The sequence below is a fragment of the Loxodonta africana genome, chromosome X, assembly GCF_030014295.1.
Source record: "Loxodonta africana isolate mLoxAfr1 chromosome X, mLoxAfr1.hap2, whole genome shotgun sequence".
Lineage (NCBI taxonomy): Eukaryota > Metazoa > Chordata > Mammalia > Proboscidea > Elephantidae > Loxodonta > Loxodonta africana.
Window position 1 is genome coordinate 141099432 of NC_087369.1, and position 20856 is coordinate 141120287.

Below are 20856 nucleotides of genomic sequence, written 5' to 3' on the forward strand. Positions count from 1 at the left end.
CAGAATGCTACACTGGCCCCAAGTAGACACATCTTTCTCCCGCGGAGCCACTAGTGGTTTCAAACTGCTTGCCTTTCGGTTACCAGTCGATTGCTTTAACCACTGTGTCACCAGGGCTCCTTGTGAAGGGCATGGGGTGTGTTTATCATGCCCAGAAGGCATAGGTTGAGAGGTAATGTAAGTGTGAAATTGAGTTTATCCCAAATGGCTTCTTCTATCCAAGCAAAATAAAGCACAAATATGTGAATGGGGATGTCATGACTTTACTACATGTTAACATTCTAAGCCCATGGAACCAGAAGAACCCTGTGGCAGCCATTCTTTGCCATCGTTTTGGCCGGGAGCATAGCACCTAGAGTCCAGGCTTCAGACGCTGGCTACTTTGACTAGAATACTTATGTCCTGGTGACTAAATTGCCCGATCCCACCTTCCATTTCCTGCCAGGCTCATAGCCCCTATCTTCCCCACTGTGGAGGAGTAGATGTCCATTTCTCAGGAGCAGTGGACTGCTTCCGGCAGATTATAAAGACCCAAGGGATGCTGGGGCTCTGGAATGGATTGACAGCCAACTTACTGAAGGTGAGAGGGGTGGCCAGTCTCTACTGCTTCCCTGCGTCTTCCAGTTCCACCCTCTTCTTTTGTCATTGCCCCCCGCAGTTTTCTTGGAAACCCCCGCTCTGGCACCGATAGTAGCACTAAGCCCGTGAGAACAGCCTGGCCATCAGCCCTGGAGAGAAGAGACCATATACACTGTTGGTGTGTCTTCATACCCCATCCCAGAGGAACTGAGAATTGGTGTAGAGGCTCCTAACATAGGAATTCACAGACCCCTATGGGGAGCCTAAGCCCCCATCCTAAAGTTGTATGCAAAATGTGTGTGTTTGTGCATATGTGCATCTCTCTGTGGAAAGGGTCCATAGCTTTCATTGTGTTCCCAAAGAACTCCATGACCAATAAAAAGGTTAAGAGCTCATGCAGTAGTTGTCATATAAATGATTCTGAACCAGCGACAGAGTATCCAATAAGCAAGGTATGCACAGGCTTAATTGTGTTTACTTACTGATCCATAGTGCTACAGTGCACTACAGATTAGTAAGTAAACACAATTAAGCCTGTGTGTACCTTGCTTACTGGTTAATCCGCCCCTGTTCCGATCCAGGCAGGTATACGTTGATAGGCAATGTAGATGGCCTACATGCCTATTAACCCAGACCCAGTGCTTCCGCAGGGCAGACCCTTCAGTTGCCTTCATTCCTCTCCTACCACCCACACAGTGCCAGCTTTCACTTGACCATCTTCCCTGATTCCGCCAAGAATTACTATGTTGTCCTGTCCACAGTGTTCACCTCAGTTTGCCCTGATCCGAGTTGACTGCAGACACACTAATGTTTTCTCTTTAAGAATTATGTTCGTTCTTCAACTGGATTTTTTCAAACGATTTATTTCATTTTGTTGTTGTGTATACACTGCAGGACATACACCAATTCAACCATTTCAGCATGTACAATTCAGTGATGCTGGTTACATTCTTCCAGTTGTGTGACCATTCTCACCCTCCTTTCCTGAGTTGTTTTCTCTGCCATTAACATAAACTCACTGCCCCCTAAGCTTCCTATCTAACCTTTCAAGTTGCTGTCATCACCTTGATCCCATAGAGGTATCTTCAACTGGATTTTAACATGATTTTCATTTCTTTTTTTTTTTAAACAGATAGTTCCATATTTTGGAGTTATGTTTAGCACCTTTGAGTTCTGCAAGAGAATCTGTCTTTATCAAAATGGTTACATTGTGTCTCCTCTGAGTTATAAATTGACCCCTGGGGTGGATCAGAGTTTAAAGCCTCAGGAATTACGGGAATTAAAGAAGTTCTTCAAAACTAGAACACTAAAGTCTAAAAAACCAACTCTGTAAAACTGCGTGGACCTGGATGTGCACTGACTAAAGGTGTGTTGCAGGCACAGATGAGTGTAACCTCATAATTGTGCCTGTGCAGAGCGATGAGAGGGTCCTGCTGTCTGCTGCTCTTGGAAATGAGAAGGCTTAGCCTGACGCCATTGCTGAGCTCCAATGCAATGTCCCTGCAGACACCTGTCCCATGGGAAGGTTTCTCAGCACCACTGTTTCATGGTGACACTCCCCCACGATCTTATAACCAAAGCCTGGCAATAAGAAAATGTGCACTTTACATGCTGAGTAGAAGAAACTAGATGCCAAAGAAGGGGGCATTGCCATGACTCTCAAAGCAACCAGTCGAAGTGGCAGTAGCCGAGCAGATTCCACCTCATGAGCTCAGCTACCACCTGGTTTCACTCAGTTTGACCCAAGGCTTCACAATACAATTATTCGTGAATACAGTTGTTCTGGCTGCCTTCTGAGCGCACCTACCACAGTGTAAATTACGCTTTACCAGAAATGAAATGAAATGAAAGCTTTTTAACATTTAAAAGATCACTATTGCTGTAGAACCATCCTCTTGTTATTTAAATTTGAAACATCCCAGGCTTAGAGTCTTGTATTTCAGGAAGGCAGATTTGACCAAGACGGCTTAATTATGCCCCCCAAAACCATCTTCCAATTGAAGTCATGTAGAGTTCAAGCAAGGAGCCCTGGTGGCGCAATGGTGGCCCTCAGCTGCTAACCTAAAGGTCAGAGATTCAAACCCACCAGCCTCTCTGAGGGAAAAAAGACCTCGTGATTTGCTCCCATAAAGACTACAGCCTAGGAAACCCTATGGGGCAGTTCTACTCTGTCATACTGGGTCACTACGAGCCAGAATTCGCTTGAGGACACACAGCAAACAGTTCAAACAGCCTGGATTCTCTGCATTTTTAACTTGCATTGCAAGCCTATCCTGAAAATAAATTATTTAGATAAGTTATGCTCACAAGATGTCCCAGTTGCCTAGAAAGGATCAAATGGATCATTTGACACATATACCAAAAACAAAAGTAACTGAATAAAAGCACTTCAGGCTAATCATCTGCACTAGATTTTTTTTTTTTTTTGGTTTTGCCCGATGGTTACGTCTTACATTAAAAAAAAAATTGCCATCAAGTCTATTCCAACTCATGGCAACCCCATGTGTATCAGAATAGAACTGTGCTCCATAGGGTACTAGATTTTTTTTTAATCAAATTTCAGGATTATTCCACCGAATAGTGCCTTTCTATGGATTTGAAAAATATTAATATATCAGGTTGTCAATTTATATATATATAGAGAGAGAGAAAGGGTGTTTCAGTATGTTGAAAGTATTTTTCCTATTAAATTTATTTTTAAAGAAAAGTAACGTGTTGGTCATTTATTTCTAATTAGAGTTACAAGAACTATGGTTAAATACATACTGGCCAAGGTCTCTGAACTCTCAGAAGCTTGTCCTATTTAAATATACCAAACTAACTCATTTTTCCAGCTGCTGAGGGAGACTGTGTGTTTTATGGGGAATGGCAGTTAATCTTCTCACGAAAATCTCATCTCTAGCCCAGTCCATTAGAGTTCCAAACCCGTTGCCAGTCAAGTGGATTCCAGCTCATAGCAACCCTGTAGGACGGAGTCGAACTGCCTCCCTAGAGTTTCCAAGGCTGCCATCTTTGCGGAAGCAGACTGTCACGTCATTCTCCTATGGAGCAGCTGGTGGGTTCAAACCTCTGACCTTTCGGTTAGCATCTGAGCACTTTAACCATTGTGCCACCAGGGCTCTTTGTTAGAGTTCAGAGGGTGGCAAGTTCTTTACCCACGGTGAATAGTTAATGTGTGTTACTCTTTATTTGCCTTGAAATGTACAACTTTTTAGAAGGTTCTGAAAGCTGCAAAAAAATTTTTTTTTATTTTTACTAAATCTAAAAGCCTAACCAGGTTATTTATAGCATATTAATACATTCTATATATTCATCTACAAATACGATGAGATAGATAACCAAGCCCTTCCTAATGTTATATATAGGAATGTTTTCTGAGCTGCAGTTTTTATTTTTTCGATAAACTTAATGGGAAGAAGGATATGCCTCATTTTTCTAATTGCAAACAACTCTTTAAAACTGTAGCTCCGTTCCTAAAAGGCATGTGATTGGAGGTCTATGTGGGGAGTGCTCTGCTTTACGGCTGGGAGTGGGCGCCACACTGGACTACATACATTAGGAGAATTATAAAGAAGTGTGATACGGTACTTACCCAGGAGTCATTTACTGTCTTAAGGAACACAACCTGCCTACATGTGTGAAACAACTATGATTACAAAGCAAATACTAGCAAAGATATGATGGTATAGTATCGACTGATTACCAGATTGCCAAGGGGCTCAATATATATTTATTGAAGAGGAGTAGAGGGATTGTCACAGGTGAGAGGACTAGTAATGAGCAGGAGTTTGTGGAGGTAGTGAGTCTTGAGCTAAGTTTTGAAGGAAGTGAGGGGACATTAATTGGTTAAGAATAGGTTGCAGGGCGTTTCAGATTGAAGCAGGGCATATACAGTGTCACGGAAATGGAAGCAAACAAAAGGTGTTTGGGATAGAGTAAAAAGACTGGCTTCATGTTCACTCAACAACTGCTAGGCACTATGGATAAAGTACATAAGGCAGATAAAAGGAGCCCTAGTGGTGCAGTGGTTAAGCTCTTGGCTGCTAATGAAAAGGTTGTTGGTGCGAACCCGCCAGCCACTCCGAAAAAGCAAGATGTGGCAGTCTGCTTCTATAAGATTACAGCCTTGGAAACCCTATGGGGCAGTTCTACTCTGTCCTATAGGGTTGCTGGACTACTAACTGAAAGCTCGGTGGTTCAGACCCACCCAGAGGCACCTCAGAAGTAAGGCCCAGTGATCTGCTTCTGAAAGGTCGCAGCCTTGAAAATCCCATGAACCAGTTCTGCTCTGCAGACGTGGGATTGCCATGAGTCGGAATTAACTCAGTGGCAGCTAACAGTAACGAGGCAGATAAGGTCCTTGCCCTCACGGAGCTTACAGTCTCCTGAGGGCAGCAGTGAATAACAAACTAATCAGTAAGTTAGGTAATTATAGACTGTAATGTTATGAGGGAAATAAACAGGGTGCTTTGTTAGAGAATTAGGTGAGGATGAGGGAGATACTTTAAATCGGGGAACCAGGGAAGGTCTCCTTGGGAGGAGACCTTTGAGATGAGAGCTGAAGAATGAGAATGAGCCAGCCAGGCAGAGAATAGGGAGAAGACATTCCAAACAGAAGGAACAGCAAGTGCGAAAGTCTGGAAATGGAAAAGGGCTCGATGAACAGAAAGGAGGCAAGTGTAGCCAGAGTGTGATGAGTGAGGGAGAGATGAGTATGAGATGAGACTGGACAGAGAGCCAGATCATACATAGCCATATGGGCCAGACCAAGAAGTTAAGATTTTATTCTGGCACCTGATGACACAATGCTTAAATTGCTCAGCTCCTAATCGAAAGGTTGGCGGTTCAAATCTACCCAGCAGGCTCTGTGAGAGAAAGACCTGGGAATCTGCTCCTGTAAAGATTACAGTCTTGAAAATCTTATGGGGGCAGTTCTACTCTGTCACGTTGGGTCTACTCTGTCACATTGGGTCTACTCTGTCACGTTGGGTCTCTATGAGTCAGAATCAACTTGAAGGCACACAACAACAACAATATACATAACAGAACATTTGCTGATTCAACAATTTTTATATGTACAATTCAGTGACACTGATTACAATCTTCATGGTGTGCAACCATTGGCACTGTCCTTATTCCACTACCATTTACATAAAAGTAAAACCAGAAAACTCAGTGCCTCCTAAACAGTAAATCTCCCTTTCCCCCTCTCCCCCACCCCTGGTAACCACTAATAAGCTTTAGTTTCTATGTATTTGTCTCTTTCGTATAAGTGAGATCATAAGGTATTTGTCCTTTTGTGACTATTTCACTCAGCATAATATTTTCAAGGTTTATGTCGTGGCATGCATCACGACTTCATTTCTCAGATTTTATTCTAAATGCAGAGTAAAGTCATTGAAGGTTTCTAAGCAGAGAGGTGATACAACTTGATAGTCATTTTTAAAAAACCACTGTGGTTGCTGTGTGGATAATGGATTGGAGAGAAGCAAGCCTGTAATGGACAATATTACAGAAGGCCAAGCAACAAATAATGGTTGCCTGGATCAGAATTGGTGGCAAAAAAGATGGAGACAAGTGAATGAGTTCAAGACATTTTGGAGTTAGACTCAGCAGGATTTGCTGAGGGGATGAATGTAGGAAGTAGAAGAAAGGAAGGGATCCAGGACAGCACCTAGGTTTTTTGGCTTTTGACTTGGGTAACAAGGTAGATGATGTTGCCATTTGCTGATGTGGGGAAGACTATGGAGAGTCACAGTTTTGGTGGGAACATGCTCAATTTGAAATGCCTGTGAGACATCCAAGTAGAGAAGTCCAGTGGTCAGTCGGCTGGAGCATAGGTTCTCCGTGTCCAAACCGGTTATGGTAGGCAGAACAATGGTCCTCCAAAAATGTCCATTTCCTCATCCCCAGAACCTATGAATATGTTACCTCACATGGCCAAAGGGACTTTGCAGATGAGATTACATTAAAGACCTCAAAATGGGGAGATTATCCTGGATTATCTGGGTGGGCTCAATCTAATTACGTGAGTCCTTAAGAGTGACAGAGGAAGGCAGTAGAAGGGGTCAGAGAGATGCAAAGACAGAAGTAGAGGCAAGGAAAGTGAGGCATAAGAAGGACTCAGCTTGCCATTGCTGGCTTTGAAGACATTCCAGGAACATGCCCAGGAATGTGGGCAGCTTCTAAAAGCTGAGACCTGCCCTCAGCTGACAGCCAGCAAGGACATAGGGACCTCAGTTCTACAGCCACAAGAAACTGAATTCAATCAACAACCTAAAGGAGCAAGGAAACAGCTTTTCCCCTGAGAGCCTCCAGAAAGGAAGGCAACCCTACCGACATCTCGATTTTAGCCTGCTGCAACTCATGTCAGACTTCTGACCTCCAGAACTGTTAAGATAATAAATTCGTGTAGTTTTAAACCACTAATTTTGTGGTAATTTGTTACAACAGCAATAGAAAGCTAATACACCAGGATACTATTAATAGTTATGGTTCAGGATGTTGTTCTTGTTAGGTACCATCGAGTAAGTTCCGACTCATAGCAACCCTGGTACAACAGAACGAAACACTGCCCAGTCCTGCGCCATCCTCACAATCATTCTTATGCTTGAACCCACTGTCATGGCTTGAATTATGTCCCCCCAAAAACGTGTACATCAGTTTGGCTGGGCCATGACTTCTGGTATTGTGTGATTTTCCTACATATTGTAAATCCTGCCTCTATGGTGTTAATGAGGGAAGATGGGTGTCAGTTGTGTTAGTGAGGCAGGACTCAATCTATAAGATTGGACTGTGTCTTGAGGCAATCTCTTGAGATATAAAAGAGAGAAGCAAGCAGAGAGACAGGGGGAGCTCATAGCACCAAGAAAGCAGTGCTAGGAACAGAGTGGGTACTTTGGGCCCGGAGTCCCTGCATATAGTCTGGGGAAGATTGATGAGAAGGCCAACAGAGAGAGAAAGCCTTCCCCTGGAGGTAATGCCCTGAGTTTGGACTTTCAGCCTACTTTACTGTGAGGACCGCCACGTGTCTGTCAGTTTGCCGTTCTGTGGGGCTTGTGTGTTGCTATGATGCTGGAAGCTATGCCCAACCCAGTGCCGTCGAGTTGATTCCGACTCATAGCGACCCTATAGGAAAGAGTAGAACTGCCCTGTAGAGCTTCCAAGGAGTGCCTGGTGGATTCGAACTGCCAACCTTTTGGTTAGCAGCCATAGCACTTAACCCCTACACCACCAGGGTTTCCAGAAGCTATGCCACCAGTATTCAAATACCAGCAGAGTCTCCCATGGCAGACAGGTTTCAGCTGAGCTTCCAGACTAAAACAGACTAGGAAGAAGGACCCAGCAGTCTACTTCTGAAAAGAATTAGCCAGTGAAAACCTTATGAATAGCAGCAGAACATTGTCTGATATAGTGCTGGAAGATGCGCTCCCCAGGTTGGAAGGCATTCAAAGAACAAGGAGATACTGCATGGTTTAAAGTCCGGAAAGGTGTGCATCAGGGTTTTATCTTTTCCCCATACCTATTCAATCTGTATGCTGAGCAAATAATCCAAGAAGCTGGACTATATGAAGAAGAACGGGGCATCAGGATTGGAGGAAGACTTATTAACAGCCTGTGTTCCGCAGATGACACAAACTTGCTTGCTGAAAGTGAAGAGGACTTGAAGCACTTAAATGATGAAGATCAAGGACCATAGCCTTCAGTATGGATGACACATCAGCATAAAGAAAACAAAAATTCTCACAACTAGACCAATAAGCAACATCATGATAAACGGAGCAAAGATTGAGGTTGTCAAAGATTTCATTTTACTTGGATCCACAACACCCATGGAAGCAGCAGTCAGGAAATCAAAAGATGCATTGCATTGGGTAAATCAGCTGCAAAGGACCTCTTTAAAGTGTTGAAAACTAAAGATGTCGCCTTGGACATGTTGTCAGGAAAGATCAGTCCCTGAAGAAGAACGTCATGTTTGGTAGAGTGTCAGCAAAAGAGAGGAAGACTCAGCGAGATGAATTGACACAGTGGCTGCAACAATGTTATGCTGAAGTATAACAATGATTGTGAGGATGGTGCAGGACCAGGCAGTGTTTCATTCTGTGGTACATAGGGTCGCTATGAGTTGGAAGTGACTCGATGGCACCTAACAACCACTGTGAGGAAATAAATTTCTCTTTGTTAAAGCCATCCACTTGTGGTATTTCTGTTATAGCAGCTCTAGATAACTAAGACACCCAGTGTTGCAGCCACTGTGTCAATCCATCTTGTTCAGGATTTTCCTTTTTTGCTGACCCTCTACTTGACCAAGCATGATGTCCTTCTCCAGGGACTGATCCCTCCTGATAACGTGTCCAAAGTCTGTGAGACGTAGTTTTGCTATTCTCGGTTCTAAGGAGCATTTTGGTTGAACTTCTTCCGAGACAGATTTTTTTCATTCTTCTGGCAGTCCACGGTATATTCAATGTTCTTCGCCAACACCATAATTTATATCAGAATAAGAGGCATAAACCAGGACTGTCCTAAGCAAACCAAGACAAATCTGGAGTTAAGGGGAGAGGGGTAACCGGGTATAAAATTTCAGTTTCATAAGCAGACAGATGGCACCGAGGTACAGAATTGGACCACCAAAGTAGTGAATGGGAAGAAACTCTTGTGAGGGGGAGGCAACAAGAAATGACATCAAGGAAATGGTGGTTAAAGAAAGGCCTCAGGATACAGAGGAACCAGAACTCTCTTACTCTGCTGTTAGGAAGGCAAAATGGTACACTTTGGAAAACAGTGTGGCAATCCCTCACATGGTTAAACGTAGAGTTACCGTATGACCCAGCAATTCAATACTCTTACAGATATACTTCAGAGAAATGAAAACATGTGCACACAAATGTTCACAGCAGTATTATCCAAAATTGCCCAAAGATGGAAATAACCCAAATGTCTATTAACTGATGAATGGATAAAGAAAATGTGGTATATCCATACAATGGAATATTACTTAGCAACAGAAAGGAGTTAACTATTGATACATACAACATGGATGAATGTCAATTATGCTGAAAAAAGCTAATCCCCTCCCCAAAACAAAAGTACATACTGTATGATTCTATTTATAGAAAACTCTAGGAAATGAAAACTAAAGTGACAGAAGGAAGATCAGTGGTTACTTGCATATGGAGGGATGGAGAGGAGAGAAAGAAGCACAAGAAAGAAAATGTCGGAGGTTATGGATATGTTCACTATCTTAATTGTGGTGGTGGTGTCACAGGTGTTTTCGCACAGGTGTGAAACGTGTGATGGTTAATGTTATGTGTCAGTTTGGCTAGGCTATGATTCTCGGTAATTTGGCAGACATTGAATTGATTGCTCTTCCATACTGTAACATAATGTAGTCATCTCCATGATGAGATCTGATATAATGTAATCACCTCGACAATGAGGTCTGCTATGAGCAGCCAATCAGTTGAGAGTGGCGTTTCCTTGAGGACATATCCTGCCTCCAGTATATAAATAGATGTTACAGCAAGGCTCACTCTTGCTCTGGATCTTGCGTCCGACTCCTCATCTTCTGACCTCTGGATCTTGGGATGTGGGATGTGAGCCAGCAGCCTGCCGCCTGACCTGCAGATTTTGGGTTCGTGAGTCGGGAGACGCCTCCAGTCTGACTCCTGGCCCACAGATTTAGGATTTGCCAGTCTCCACAATTGTGTGATCCATTTCCTTGAATTAAATCTCTCTCTATGTGTTTATATTTACACATGTTTCACTGATTTTGCTCCTTCAGAGAACCCAGCCTAAGACAAGATATTTTCACATATGTAAAAATTTATCAGATTGTATACTTTTCAATATGTACAGTTTACTGTGTGCCAGTTATGCCTCAATAAGACTGTTGTGTTGTTTTTTTAAAGCAGTTACCCCAAGGATGGAATCTACCAAATGCTTTCTAAGCCTGCCAGAGTCCAGAAATAAAATCCTTCCACAAATTGGGTTGGGGGGTGGGTTGTTGTTGTTAGATGCCGTTGTGTCAATTCTGACTCATAGTGACCCTATGTACAACAGAACAAAACACCGTCCAGTCCTGCACCATCATCACAATCATTGCTATGTTTGAGCCCATTGTTGCAGCCACTGTGTCAATCCATCTCGTTGGGGGTCTTCCTCTTTTTCGCTGACCCTCTACCATGCATGGTGTCCTTCTCCAGGGACTGGTCCCTCCTGATAACATGTCCAAAGTACAGGAGACAAAGTCTGGCCATCCTTGCTTCTAAGGAGCATTCTGGCTGTACTTCTTCCAAGACAGATTTGTTCGTTCTTCTGGCAGTCCATGGTATATTCAATATTCTTGACCAACACCATGATTCAAAGGCGTCAGTTCTTCTTCATTCTTCCTTATTCATTCTCCAGCTTTCACATGCATGTGAGGCAATTGTTCAGGCGCACCTTAGTCCTCAAAGTGATGTTTTTGCTTTTTAACACTTTAAAGAGGTCTTTTGCAGCAGATTTGGGGTGGGGAGGGGGAGAAAAGACTTCAAAAGATAAGCTGAAGAATTTTGGTTTGATCTAATAAGCAAGGAGGAGTCACGAGTTTCTTGATCAACATAGGCAACGTGATGAAAACTGGATGTGAGCAAGATTGTTCCAGAAACTGGAGTAGTGAAGGACTAGAGGCAGGAAGACTGGCCCACAAACGATGAACCTTGTTCTCTCCTCAGTAATTACACTGTGCAAACACAACTGTGACATTACAGTCTTCCATATTGAAAATGTAAACCAGGTCTGAAAACTGAGAGTGCTTTTTCTTGGTACCTCTTAGGGCCTCAAATCTTGCTTATGTGGCTTCTGACACAGTCGACAAATTATAGGTAGGGTCTTTACCTGGGTACGTGGGACTGAGGACTGCCTAAGCAGGGTGGAGTTCATTGTTCATTAAAACTCAGAGTTGTTCAACCTAAGTTAGTGTTTTTCTTAATATTAATGAAAATCTAACACTTTCTGAATGCTCACTATGTCCCAGACTCTGTTCTATTCATCCATTATCTCATTTAATTGTCCCTACAATCCTTTGAGGTATGGGTACTATTATCCTTCCCATTTTACACCTGAATAAAATCACCTGTCCAGAAGTTAAACAATGTGCCCAAGGCTTGACAACTACCAAGTGGCAGAGCCAGTATTTCAACTCAAACAGTCTGACTCCAGAGCTCACCCTCTTAACCATTGGACTAAACTACTTCTCTCTATTTTGTCCCAGATTGCTAAAATCAGATGCTCAAGTCTATTCAATATTATATGTACAAAAGTATTAGAGCCACAGAATCTTAGGATTGGAAGGGGCCGTATAGTACTCTCTTCCCAGCCAACATAGCGATCTCCACAGTGTCCCTAACAAGTGGTTATTCCATCTCAACTTTTAACATTTCCAGTGACAAGAAGTTCACCACATCATAAAGCAACCCATTCCACCTCTAAGTCGCTCAGATTTTAGAAAGTTATTTCTTGTTGACTTAGAGTCAACCTTCCTGAAACTTCTACCAGCTGGTGTTAATTCCATACAGAATAAGTTTCTTCTACCTGACAGTTCTTCAGTTATGAAGACAGTTATGATGTCCCCCCTTCACCCAAATCTCCTTCCCAGTTAAATATCTCTCATTCATTCAGCCATTTCTTGTATGACATCACTTCACTTTCCTGATTGCATTTTTAAAATATGTTTCCGTTTGTCAAAGCCCTCTTAAACATGGCATTCAGAATTGAACACCAAATTCTATGGGCTGGCCACCAGAGACCTAAGTGAGACTGAAATGCCCCCTGATCTGTTCACTACCATTCTCATAGTCCAACTAAGACTCATGAGCATTTTTGGCACTGTCAACTCACAGTCAGTGAAGACCCTCAGTCCTTTTTCGCATGTTCTGCCATTAAGCTCTATCTTCTCATCCTTAAATGCCTTGCACTAAATAGAGCATTAGAACCTTTATTGTGGTACCTCCCATTTTATAAGCCTGGGTTTATTCTGGACTTTAGCCTTTATGACTCAGTTCCTAGAAATCCACGATACTCCTTGGTCTTTGCCCTTGGAAACCTAGCCCTCCTTCTGTCATCTATACACGTCCTTTTAAAATCTGAGCTCATCAGAGAATAATCCATAAGGACACTTTAGTTTATTAACTATCTCTCTCTCCCTTTTTAATTTCTCACTGGAATTTCTCCAAATTATACAGTTCTGAATTTTATTTTTGAAATCCCTCTTCCTTTGAGCTATCTTTCTCTTTTGGTGTTTGACCAGGCGGTCATACTTTTCTCTGGTCCTTTTGAAGTCTAAACCCCACCCCCAAACACACACACACACACCTACTTAATTAACCTATCTAACCATGCCATGCCCAACATTCTTTTGTGTAACAAATCCAGATGGCATGGTCACTGTCCCCAAGATTCTTGTCCCTTTCACCTTGCTAACCAGATCTTCTTTATTTATTGTCAGGATTAAGCCCAGTTTAGCGATTTCACCCCTAGCTTCTTCAGTCTTATGAGAGCTTAATTATCAGCAAGAGAGTCAAGAAGTATCAGATGGGTTGCTGTTAGAACAATAAAACTTCCAGCAGATATTCAGGTGGTTTATGTCTCTGATCACCGTTTCTTGCCTATGTGACAGTTTGATGAAACATTATTTATATCTTTTATCTATCTGGGCAGTGTCTTGTATACTTCCACAACTCCAGTCTCTTTCATTTCTTGTTTTCATTCTTTTTTTTTTATTGTGCTTTAAGTGAAAGTTTACAAATCCAGTCAGTCTCTCATACAAAAACTTATACACACCTCACTATGTAACCCTAGCTGCTGTCCCTCTCATGTGACAGCACACTCCTCCTCTCCCCTCCTTTTCAATCTTACTGAATACTTTCCACCATCTGGCCAATGAATTGTTTCATATACTACTACTCTTCCTCTCATATAGGGTACCTCTCTGGATCAGGTTCATCCTTCTTTTTCCAGATGCCAATCAGAAGTCCCATCCTACCAAGACTGAATGATGCCTATAAAACTGTTTTCCTCCTTGTATTAACATTTTACATTCACTTTATTACCCATATTCTGGGTGTTGGTACATAGATATCCAAGGCCCTAAGTATCATTTCTGACCCTCTTCCTTGTTTTTTCTTGAGCAATGCTAGGCATTGCCTTAGCATTAGTTCCTCTTTCTTTATTATACTTTCTTTCTACATAGCTTCCAGAAACACAATAGTTACTAGCACAGAGCCCCTACTACGCCTCACCGGAGGAATTTGTTTTTAATGAGTTGACCAGCCATATATCTCATCATCATCATCACTATCGATATTAGTATTATTCTCTATTTTCATGGGCTCTTGCTCCTGGTTCCTTTTCTTTCATTTTTTACTTAAAATTGAAATATATATATTTTATTGTATTCAGTGAATTAATTTCTTTTTTAACTTGCAGACTTATCAAAAAATAATATGAAGAATTTCCACATTATCTTTCCCTCAGCTTCTTCAAATGTTAACATCTTACATAACCACAGTAACTAAGACTAGTATTGGTACAATACTATTAACTAATCTACCAATCTTCCTCAGATATTGCCAGTTCTTTTGCCAATGTCCTTTTTTGGGGTCCAGGATCTAATCCAGAATCACACATGGCCTTTTGTGATCATGTCACCTTAAATCTGTGGCAGTTTTGCCATCTTTTTTTTTTTCTTTCATGGCCTTGACAGGTTTGTGTGTGTATGTGTGTGATAAAAATATACACAGCAAAAGATATTGACTTCGGAAATGTCTGACTTCTTGAAGTGTACATGATAATAGGCAAGCAGGGGAGGTCCAGCTCACAGTGGATTTAGCAGAATACCAAGCCAGGCCATGAAGTTGCTTTTAAATGGCCCATCTTGTATTTCATTTTCAATAAAACTACCCTTGATTCTACACCAAAGACTAAAAAAAAAAATTTTTTTTTTTTTTTAAGAAGGGATAAATTCTAACTTGATCATCTTTTTGTGGAGAGAGAAATCTGACAGAACAGTAAATGTGGAATGCTTAAACCGGTAAAAGAGTTCTGGGAGGGAATATAGTGGGGGCTTCACACTCAAAAGGAGCCCTGCTGGCACAGTGGTTAAGCGCTCAGCTGTTAACTGAAAGGTTGGCCGTTGTAACCCACCAGCCGCTCCACAGGAGAAAGATGAGGCAGCCTGTTTCCGTTACAGCCTTGGAAACCCTATGGGGCAGTTCTACCTGGTCCTACAGGGCCATTATGAGTCAGAATCCTTAATATTGTTAAGAATCCTTAACAATTGTTAACTCCTTAACAATGGGGCCGTGCTCAAAGGGAGCAGCAGATGTGGCAAGGTGTATCAAGGAGCAATTAGCATTTGAAAAAAATGCATTAAAAGGAATGTCAAGAATTCAAACAAGAAAGATTTTGCATTTTATTTTGAACTGGGTTAGAAAAACCACTTCCCCTCCAAATAAAATAACCTAAGGAGTTTTTTGCTGGAGCGGATGTTTCTCTCACCAGTAGAGGTAAAGGAGTGACTTTAATGTTCAGGGAATATACTTTACCATCCCCTTAAGCTGTAGTACTGCAAGGTCATTTCTGTATCCAGCTGCATCTCTGTTATAATAGGCTAATGAGAAATATAGCAGCCTCTCAATGGTACCGTTCGAAGATTTCTCGCCAAGTCCACAAAACTAGATTCAAAAGTGCTCTTCTTTGAACACCTGTCATTTGCGCTCGTCACTTTAGATTGTGGGGGTTCTTGGGAAAACTACCAAATTGTAAAGTATACTTGTAGAGGAAGGGTTGACAATCCTGGAGGAACCCTAACTGTAAGTTTCTCTAGATCCTTTAAAAAGGAGCCTTGGTGGCACACCAGTTAAGTGCTCAGCTGCTAATCTAAAAGCTGGCGGTTCGAACCTATCCAGCGGCTCTGCAGGAGAAAGATCTGGAGATGTGCTGCCGCACAGGTTACAGCCTAGAAAACTCCATGGGGCAATTCTACTCTGTCACATGGGGTGGCTGTGAATGAAAAATCGACTCAACAGCACCTAACAACAACTGGGTCCTTTAGCAGGCAGGTCTTTTCTGGAGGAGGTGGGAGAGGGCAGGAAAGAAAAATGAGGGATACGCCCAGTATGCCTTCAGCATGCAAGGGCCTGTGGCATTTTGTCTTTCAGAATCCTGAAGTGTGGCCATCTACACTTCAGCTGCAGTTGCAGTTTTCAGCAGTCATCCATATTTTTGGAAGCACTGTTGTGATTTCTTTAGCCATAGGATTTGTGATTACACTATCTGCTCCGGCTCTGAACCTCAGAGTGCATCACGCCAACCAATAAGTTTTGAAGGGCATGTGCGGTAAATGCAGACTAATTGGGTTTGGTAGACACTTCTCGATGGACCCAATGGCTGTCAATCTAATTTTATTGATTCCTCTAAATATTTCTGGAGTTCAGAAATCTACCCATTCCAAGAGTACTTTACCTGGGGTCCAGGGAGCCAAACGCCAGCCTAGCTCACACAGCCTCTTAACCCTTTCGGTACAACCTCTACATTTGGCTTCTAGCTAAAATCATTTCCCCACCCTCAACCCAGTCCTTTGGGCAGGGGTCCATTTACAGAAAATACCGCCTATGGCAATTAGGTTTTTTTTTTTTAATTGTGCTTTAGGTAAAAGTTTACAACTCAAGTTAGTTTCTCATACCAAAATTTATACACACATTATTATGTGACCCTAGTTGCAATCCCTGTAATGTGACAGCACACTCCCCCTTCCACTCTGGATTTCCCATGTCCATTCAACCAGCTCCTGTCCCTTTCTGCCTTCTCACCTCACCTCTGGACAGGAACTGCCTATTTAGTCCCACGTATCTACTTTTTTTTTTTTTATCTACTTGAGCTCCCCCACGTGTCTGTCAGTTTGTCATACTGTGGGGGCTTATGCGTTGCTGTGATGCTGGAAGCTATGCCACCAGTGTTCAGATACCAGCAGGGTCACCCATGGAGCACAGGTTTCAGCTGAGCTTCCAGACTAAGACAGACTAGGGTGAAGGACCCAGCAGTCTACTTCTGAAAATCATTAGCCAGTGAAAAACTTACAAATAGCAGCGGAACATTGATATAGTGCTGGAAGATGAGCCCCCCAGGTTGGAAGGCACTCAAAAGATGACTGGAGAAGAGCTGCCTCCTCAAAGTAGAGTCGACCTTAATGACGTGGATGGAGTCAAGCTTTCGGGACCTTCATTTGCTGATGTGGCATGACTCAAAATGAGAAGAAACAGCTGCAAACATCCATTAATAATCGGAACCTGGAATGTATGAAGTATGAATCTAGGAAAATTGGATATCATCAAAAATGAAATGGAACGCATAAACATCGATATCGTAGGCATTAGTGAGCTGAAATGGACTGGTATTGGCCATTTTGAATTGGACAATCATAGAGTCTACTATGCTGGGAATGACAACTCGAAGAGGAATGGTGTTGCATGCATTGTCAAAAAGAATGTTTCAAGATCTATCCTGAAGTACAACACTGTCAGTGATACGATAATATCCATACGCCTACAAGGAAGACCAGTTAATACGACTATTATTCAAATTTATGCACCAACCACTAGGGCCAAAGATAAAAAATTGAAGATTTTCATCAGCTGCTGCAGTCTGAAATTGATTGAACATGCAATCAAGATGTATTGATAATTACTGGTGATTGGAGTGCGAAAGTTGGAAACAAAGAAGTAGGATCAGTAGTTGGAAAATATGGCCCTGGTGATAGAAATAATGCCAGAGATCGAATGATAGAATTTTGCAAGACCAATGACTTCTTCATTGCAAATACCTTCTTTCACCAACATAAACGGCAACTCTACACATAGACCTCACCAGTAGGAACACACAGAAATCAAATTGACTACATCTGCGGAAAGAGATGATGGAAAAGCTCAATATCATCAGTCAGAACAAGACCAGGAGCCGACTGTGGAACAGACCATCAATTCCTCATATGCAAGTCCAAGCTGAAACTGAAGAAAATCAGAGCAAGTCCATGAGAGCCAAAATATGACCTTGAGTATATCCCACCTAAATTTAGAGACCATCTCAAGAATAGATTTGACGCATTGAACACTAATGACTGAAGACCAGATGAGTTGTGGAAGGACATCATCCATGAAGAAAGCGAGAGGTCACCGAAAAGACAGGAAAGAAAGAAAAGACCAAGATGGATGTCAGAGGAGACTCTGAAACTTGCTCTTGAGCGTGGAGCAGCTAAAGCAAAAGGAAGAATTGATGAAGTAAAAGAACTGAACAGAAGATTTCAAAGGGTGTCTGGAGAAGACAAAGTAAAGTATTATAATGACACGTGCAAAGAGCTGGAGATGGAAAACCAAAAGGGAAGAACACACTCGGTGTTTTTCAAGCTGAAAGAACTGAAGAAAAAATTCAAGCCTCGAGTTGCAATAGTGAAGGATTCTATGGGGAAAATATTAAATGATGCAGGAAGCATCAAAAGAAGATGGAAAGAATACACAGAGTCATTATACCCAAAAGAATTAGTCAATATTCAACCATTTCAAGAGATGGCATATGATCAGGAACTGATGGTACTGAAGGAAGAAGTCCAAGCTGCTCTGAAGGCATTGGTGAAAAACAAGCCTTCAGGAATTGATGGAATGAATATCAGTTGAGATGTTTCAACAAACAGATGCAGTGCTGGAGGTGCTCACTCGTCTATGCCAAGAAATATGGAAGACAGCTTCCTGGCCAACTGACTGGAAGAGATCCATATTTATGCCTATTCCCAAGAAAGGTGATCCAACCGAATGTGGAAATTATAGAACCATATCATTATCACACGCAAGCAAAATTTTGCTGAAGATCATTCAAAAACGGCTGAAATTCAGGCCAGTTTCAGAAGAGGACGTGGAACCAGGGATATCATTGCTGATGTCAGATGGATCCTGGCTGAAAGTAGAGAATACCAGAAGGATGTTTACCTGTGTTCTATTGACTATGCAAAGGCATTCGACTGTGTGGATCATAACAAACTATGGATAACACTGCAAAGAATGGGAATTCCAGAACACTTAATTGTGCTCTTGAGGAACCTTTACATAGATCAAGAGGCAGTTGTTTGGACAGAACAAGGGGATACTGATTGGTTTAAAGTCAGGAAAGGTGTGCATCAGGGTTGTATTCTTTCACCATACCTATTTAATTTGTATGCTGAACAAATAATCCAAGAAGCTGGACTGTATGAAGAAGAACGGGGCATCAGGATTGGAGGAGACTCATTAACAACCTGTATATGCAGATGACACAACCTTGCTTGCTGAAAGTGAAGAGGACTTGAAGCACTTAGTAATGAAGATCAAAGACCACAGCCTTCAGTATGGATTACAGCTCAACATAAAGAAAACAAAAATCCTCACAACTGGACCAATGAGCAGAACATCATTGTAAATGGAGAAAAGATTGAAGGATTTCAATTCAATTGTCAAGGATTTCATTTTACTTGGATCCACAATCAAGAGCCATGGAAGCAGCAGTCAAGATATCAAAAGATGCATTGCATTGGGCAAATCTGCTGCAAAAGACCTCTTCAAAGTGTTGAAGAGCAAAGATGTCACCCTGAAGACTAAGGTGCGCCTGCCCCAGGCCATGGTATTTTCAATTACATCATATGCATGTGAAAGCTGGACAATGAATAAAGAGGACCGAAGAAGATTTGATGCCTTTGAATTGTGGTGTTGGCAAAGAATATTGAGTATATACCATGGACTGTAATCTGTCTTGGAAGAACTGCAGCCAGAATGCTCCTTAGAGGCAAGGATGGCGAGACTGCGTCTTACATACTTTGGACATGTTGTCAGGAGGGATGAGTCCCTGGAGAAGGAGATCATGCTTGGCAGAGTACAGGGTCAGCGGAAAAGAGGGAGACCCTCAACGAGGTGGATTGACACAGTGGCTGCAACTATGAGCTCAAGCATAACAATGATTGTAAGGATGGCGTGGGACCAGGCAGTGTTTCGTTCTGTTGTGCACAGGGTCGCTATGAGTTGGAACCGACTCGACGGCACCTAACAACAACAACAACAATCTACTTGAGCTAAGAAGCACACTCTTCATGAGTAACATTTTATATTTTATAATCCAGTCTAATCTTTGTCTGAAGAGTTGGCTTCGGGAATGATTTTAGTTCTGGGTTAACAGAGAGTCCTGGGGTCAGGTCTTCTGGGGTTCCTCTAGTCTCAATCAGACCATTAAGTCCGATCTTTTTACTAGAATTTGAGTTCTGCACCCCACTTTTCTCCTGTTCCGTCAGGGACTCTCTCTTGTGTTCCCTGTCAGGGCAGTCATTGTAGGTAGCCAGGCACCATCTAGTTTTTCCGGTCTCAGGCTGGTGGAGTCTCTGGTTTATGTGGCCCTTTCTGTCTCTTGGGCTAATATTTTCCATGTGTCTTTGGTGTTCTTCATTCTTGTTTGCTACAGGTGTGTTGAGAATAATTGATGTGTCTTAGATGCTTGCTCGCTACCTTTTAAGACTGCAGATGCCACTCACCAAAGGGAAATTAGTTTTAAATGGTCGAATGATGTGCTACAAACTAGTGATGAAAACTGCCATGGCCAATAGAAACTGCTCCTTAGCGCCCCTCGTCAAGCAGTGTCCAGGGCACATGCCCTGCCTGCCATACCTTAATTACACCTCTGCCAGGCTTTGGGTTCTCCTGAGCCAATTTCTGGCAAGATCTTTGTTAAACTGTATTTGCAAACCAGGGTCTGGTACAAGCCGGCAGTGTTTCCACTCTGCTGTGACCGGTTACCCCAACCTCCTCTGGCTTCATTGGTGAAGCTCCATGGCAGGGCCAGGAATAGGGTGACGAGAGTGAGGCACTCACTTCAACACAAAATTTAAGGGGGGGGTGGCGAGCCAAAACAACTCGGTAATCAAGATAGATAATTTTTAATGCAGTATTAAAATTTTTTTTTTATTTTAAAGAATGAAAATTAATGCAGAACATTCGGGAATGGTTAAGGGTGATGAACAACATGATGGACATGTTTAACGGCACTGAACTGTACATGTGAAGAATGATGAAACGGCAAATGTTTTCTTACCTGTATACTTACCACAGTAATAAATGAATGCAAAAAATCCACGATTGAACATACTATCAAAATTGCAAATAAAGACAGGATCTGACCCTGCACTTGCATGTCCCTGCCTCACTTGCCTCCAATTAAGCTTTATTTTTAAAA

General features: G+C 42.2%; 1 protein-coding gene across 8 annotated transcripts in view; it reads left to right on the forward strand.

The window, feature by feature from the left end:
- Positions 1 to 20582, forward strand: part of SLC25A43 (solute carrier family 25 member 43) — a 62847-nt gene extending 42265 nt beyond the window's left edge. For 3 of the 8 annotated variants that reach the window (XM_003414786.4, XM_064277535.1, XM_023553864.2), the window contains 2 exons: positions 446 to 580; positions 1712 to 20582. In XM_003414786.4, coding sequence (XP_003414834.1) covers positions 446 to 580; positions 1712 to 1912 — 336 coding nt within the window. In that variant the 3' untranslated portion in view covers positions 1913 to 20582. Of the gene's footprint in view, positions 1 to 445; positions 589 to 658; positions 1048 to 1711 lie in introns of those variants that run through there. The other 5 variants (XR_010319634.1, XM_010594667.3, XR_010319635.1 and 2 more) reach the window with 5 other exon arrangements.
- Positions 20583 to 20856: the final 274 nt, after the last annotated feature.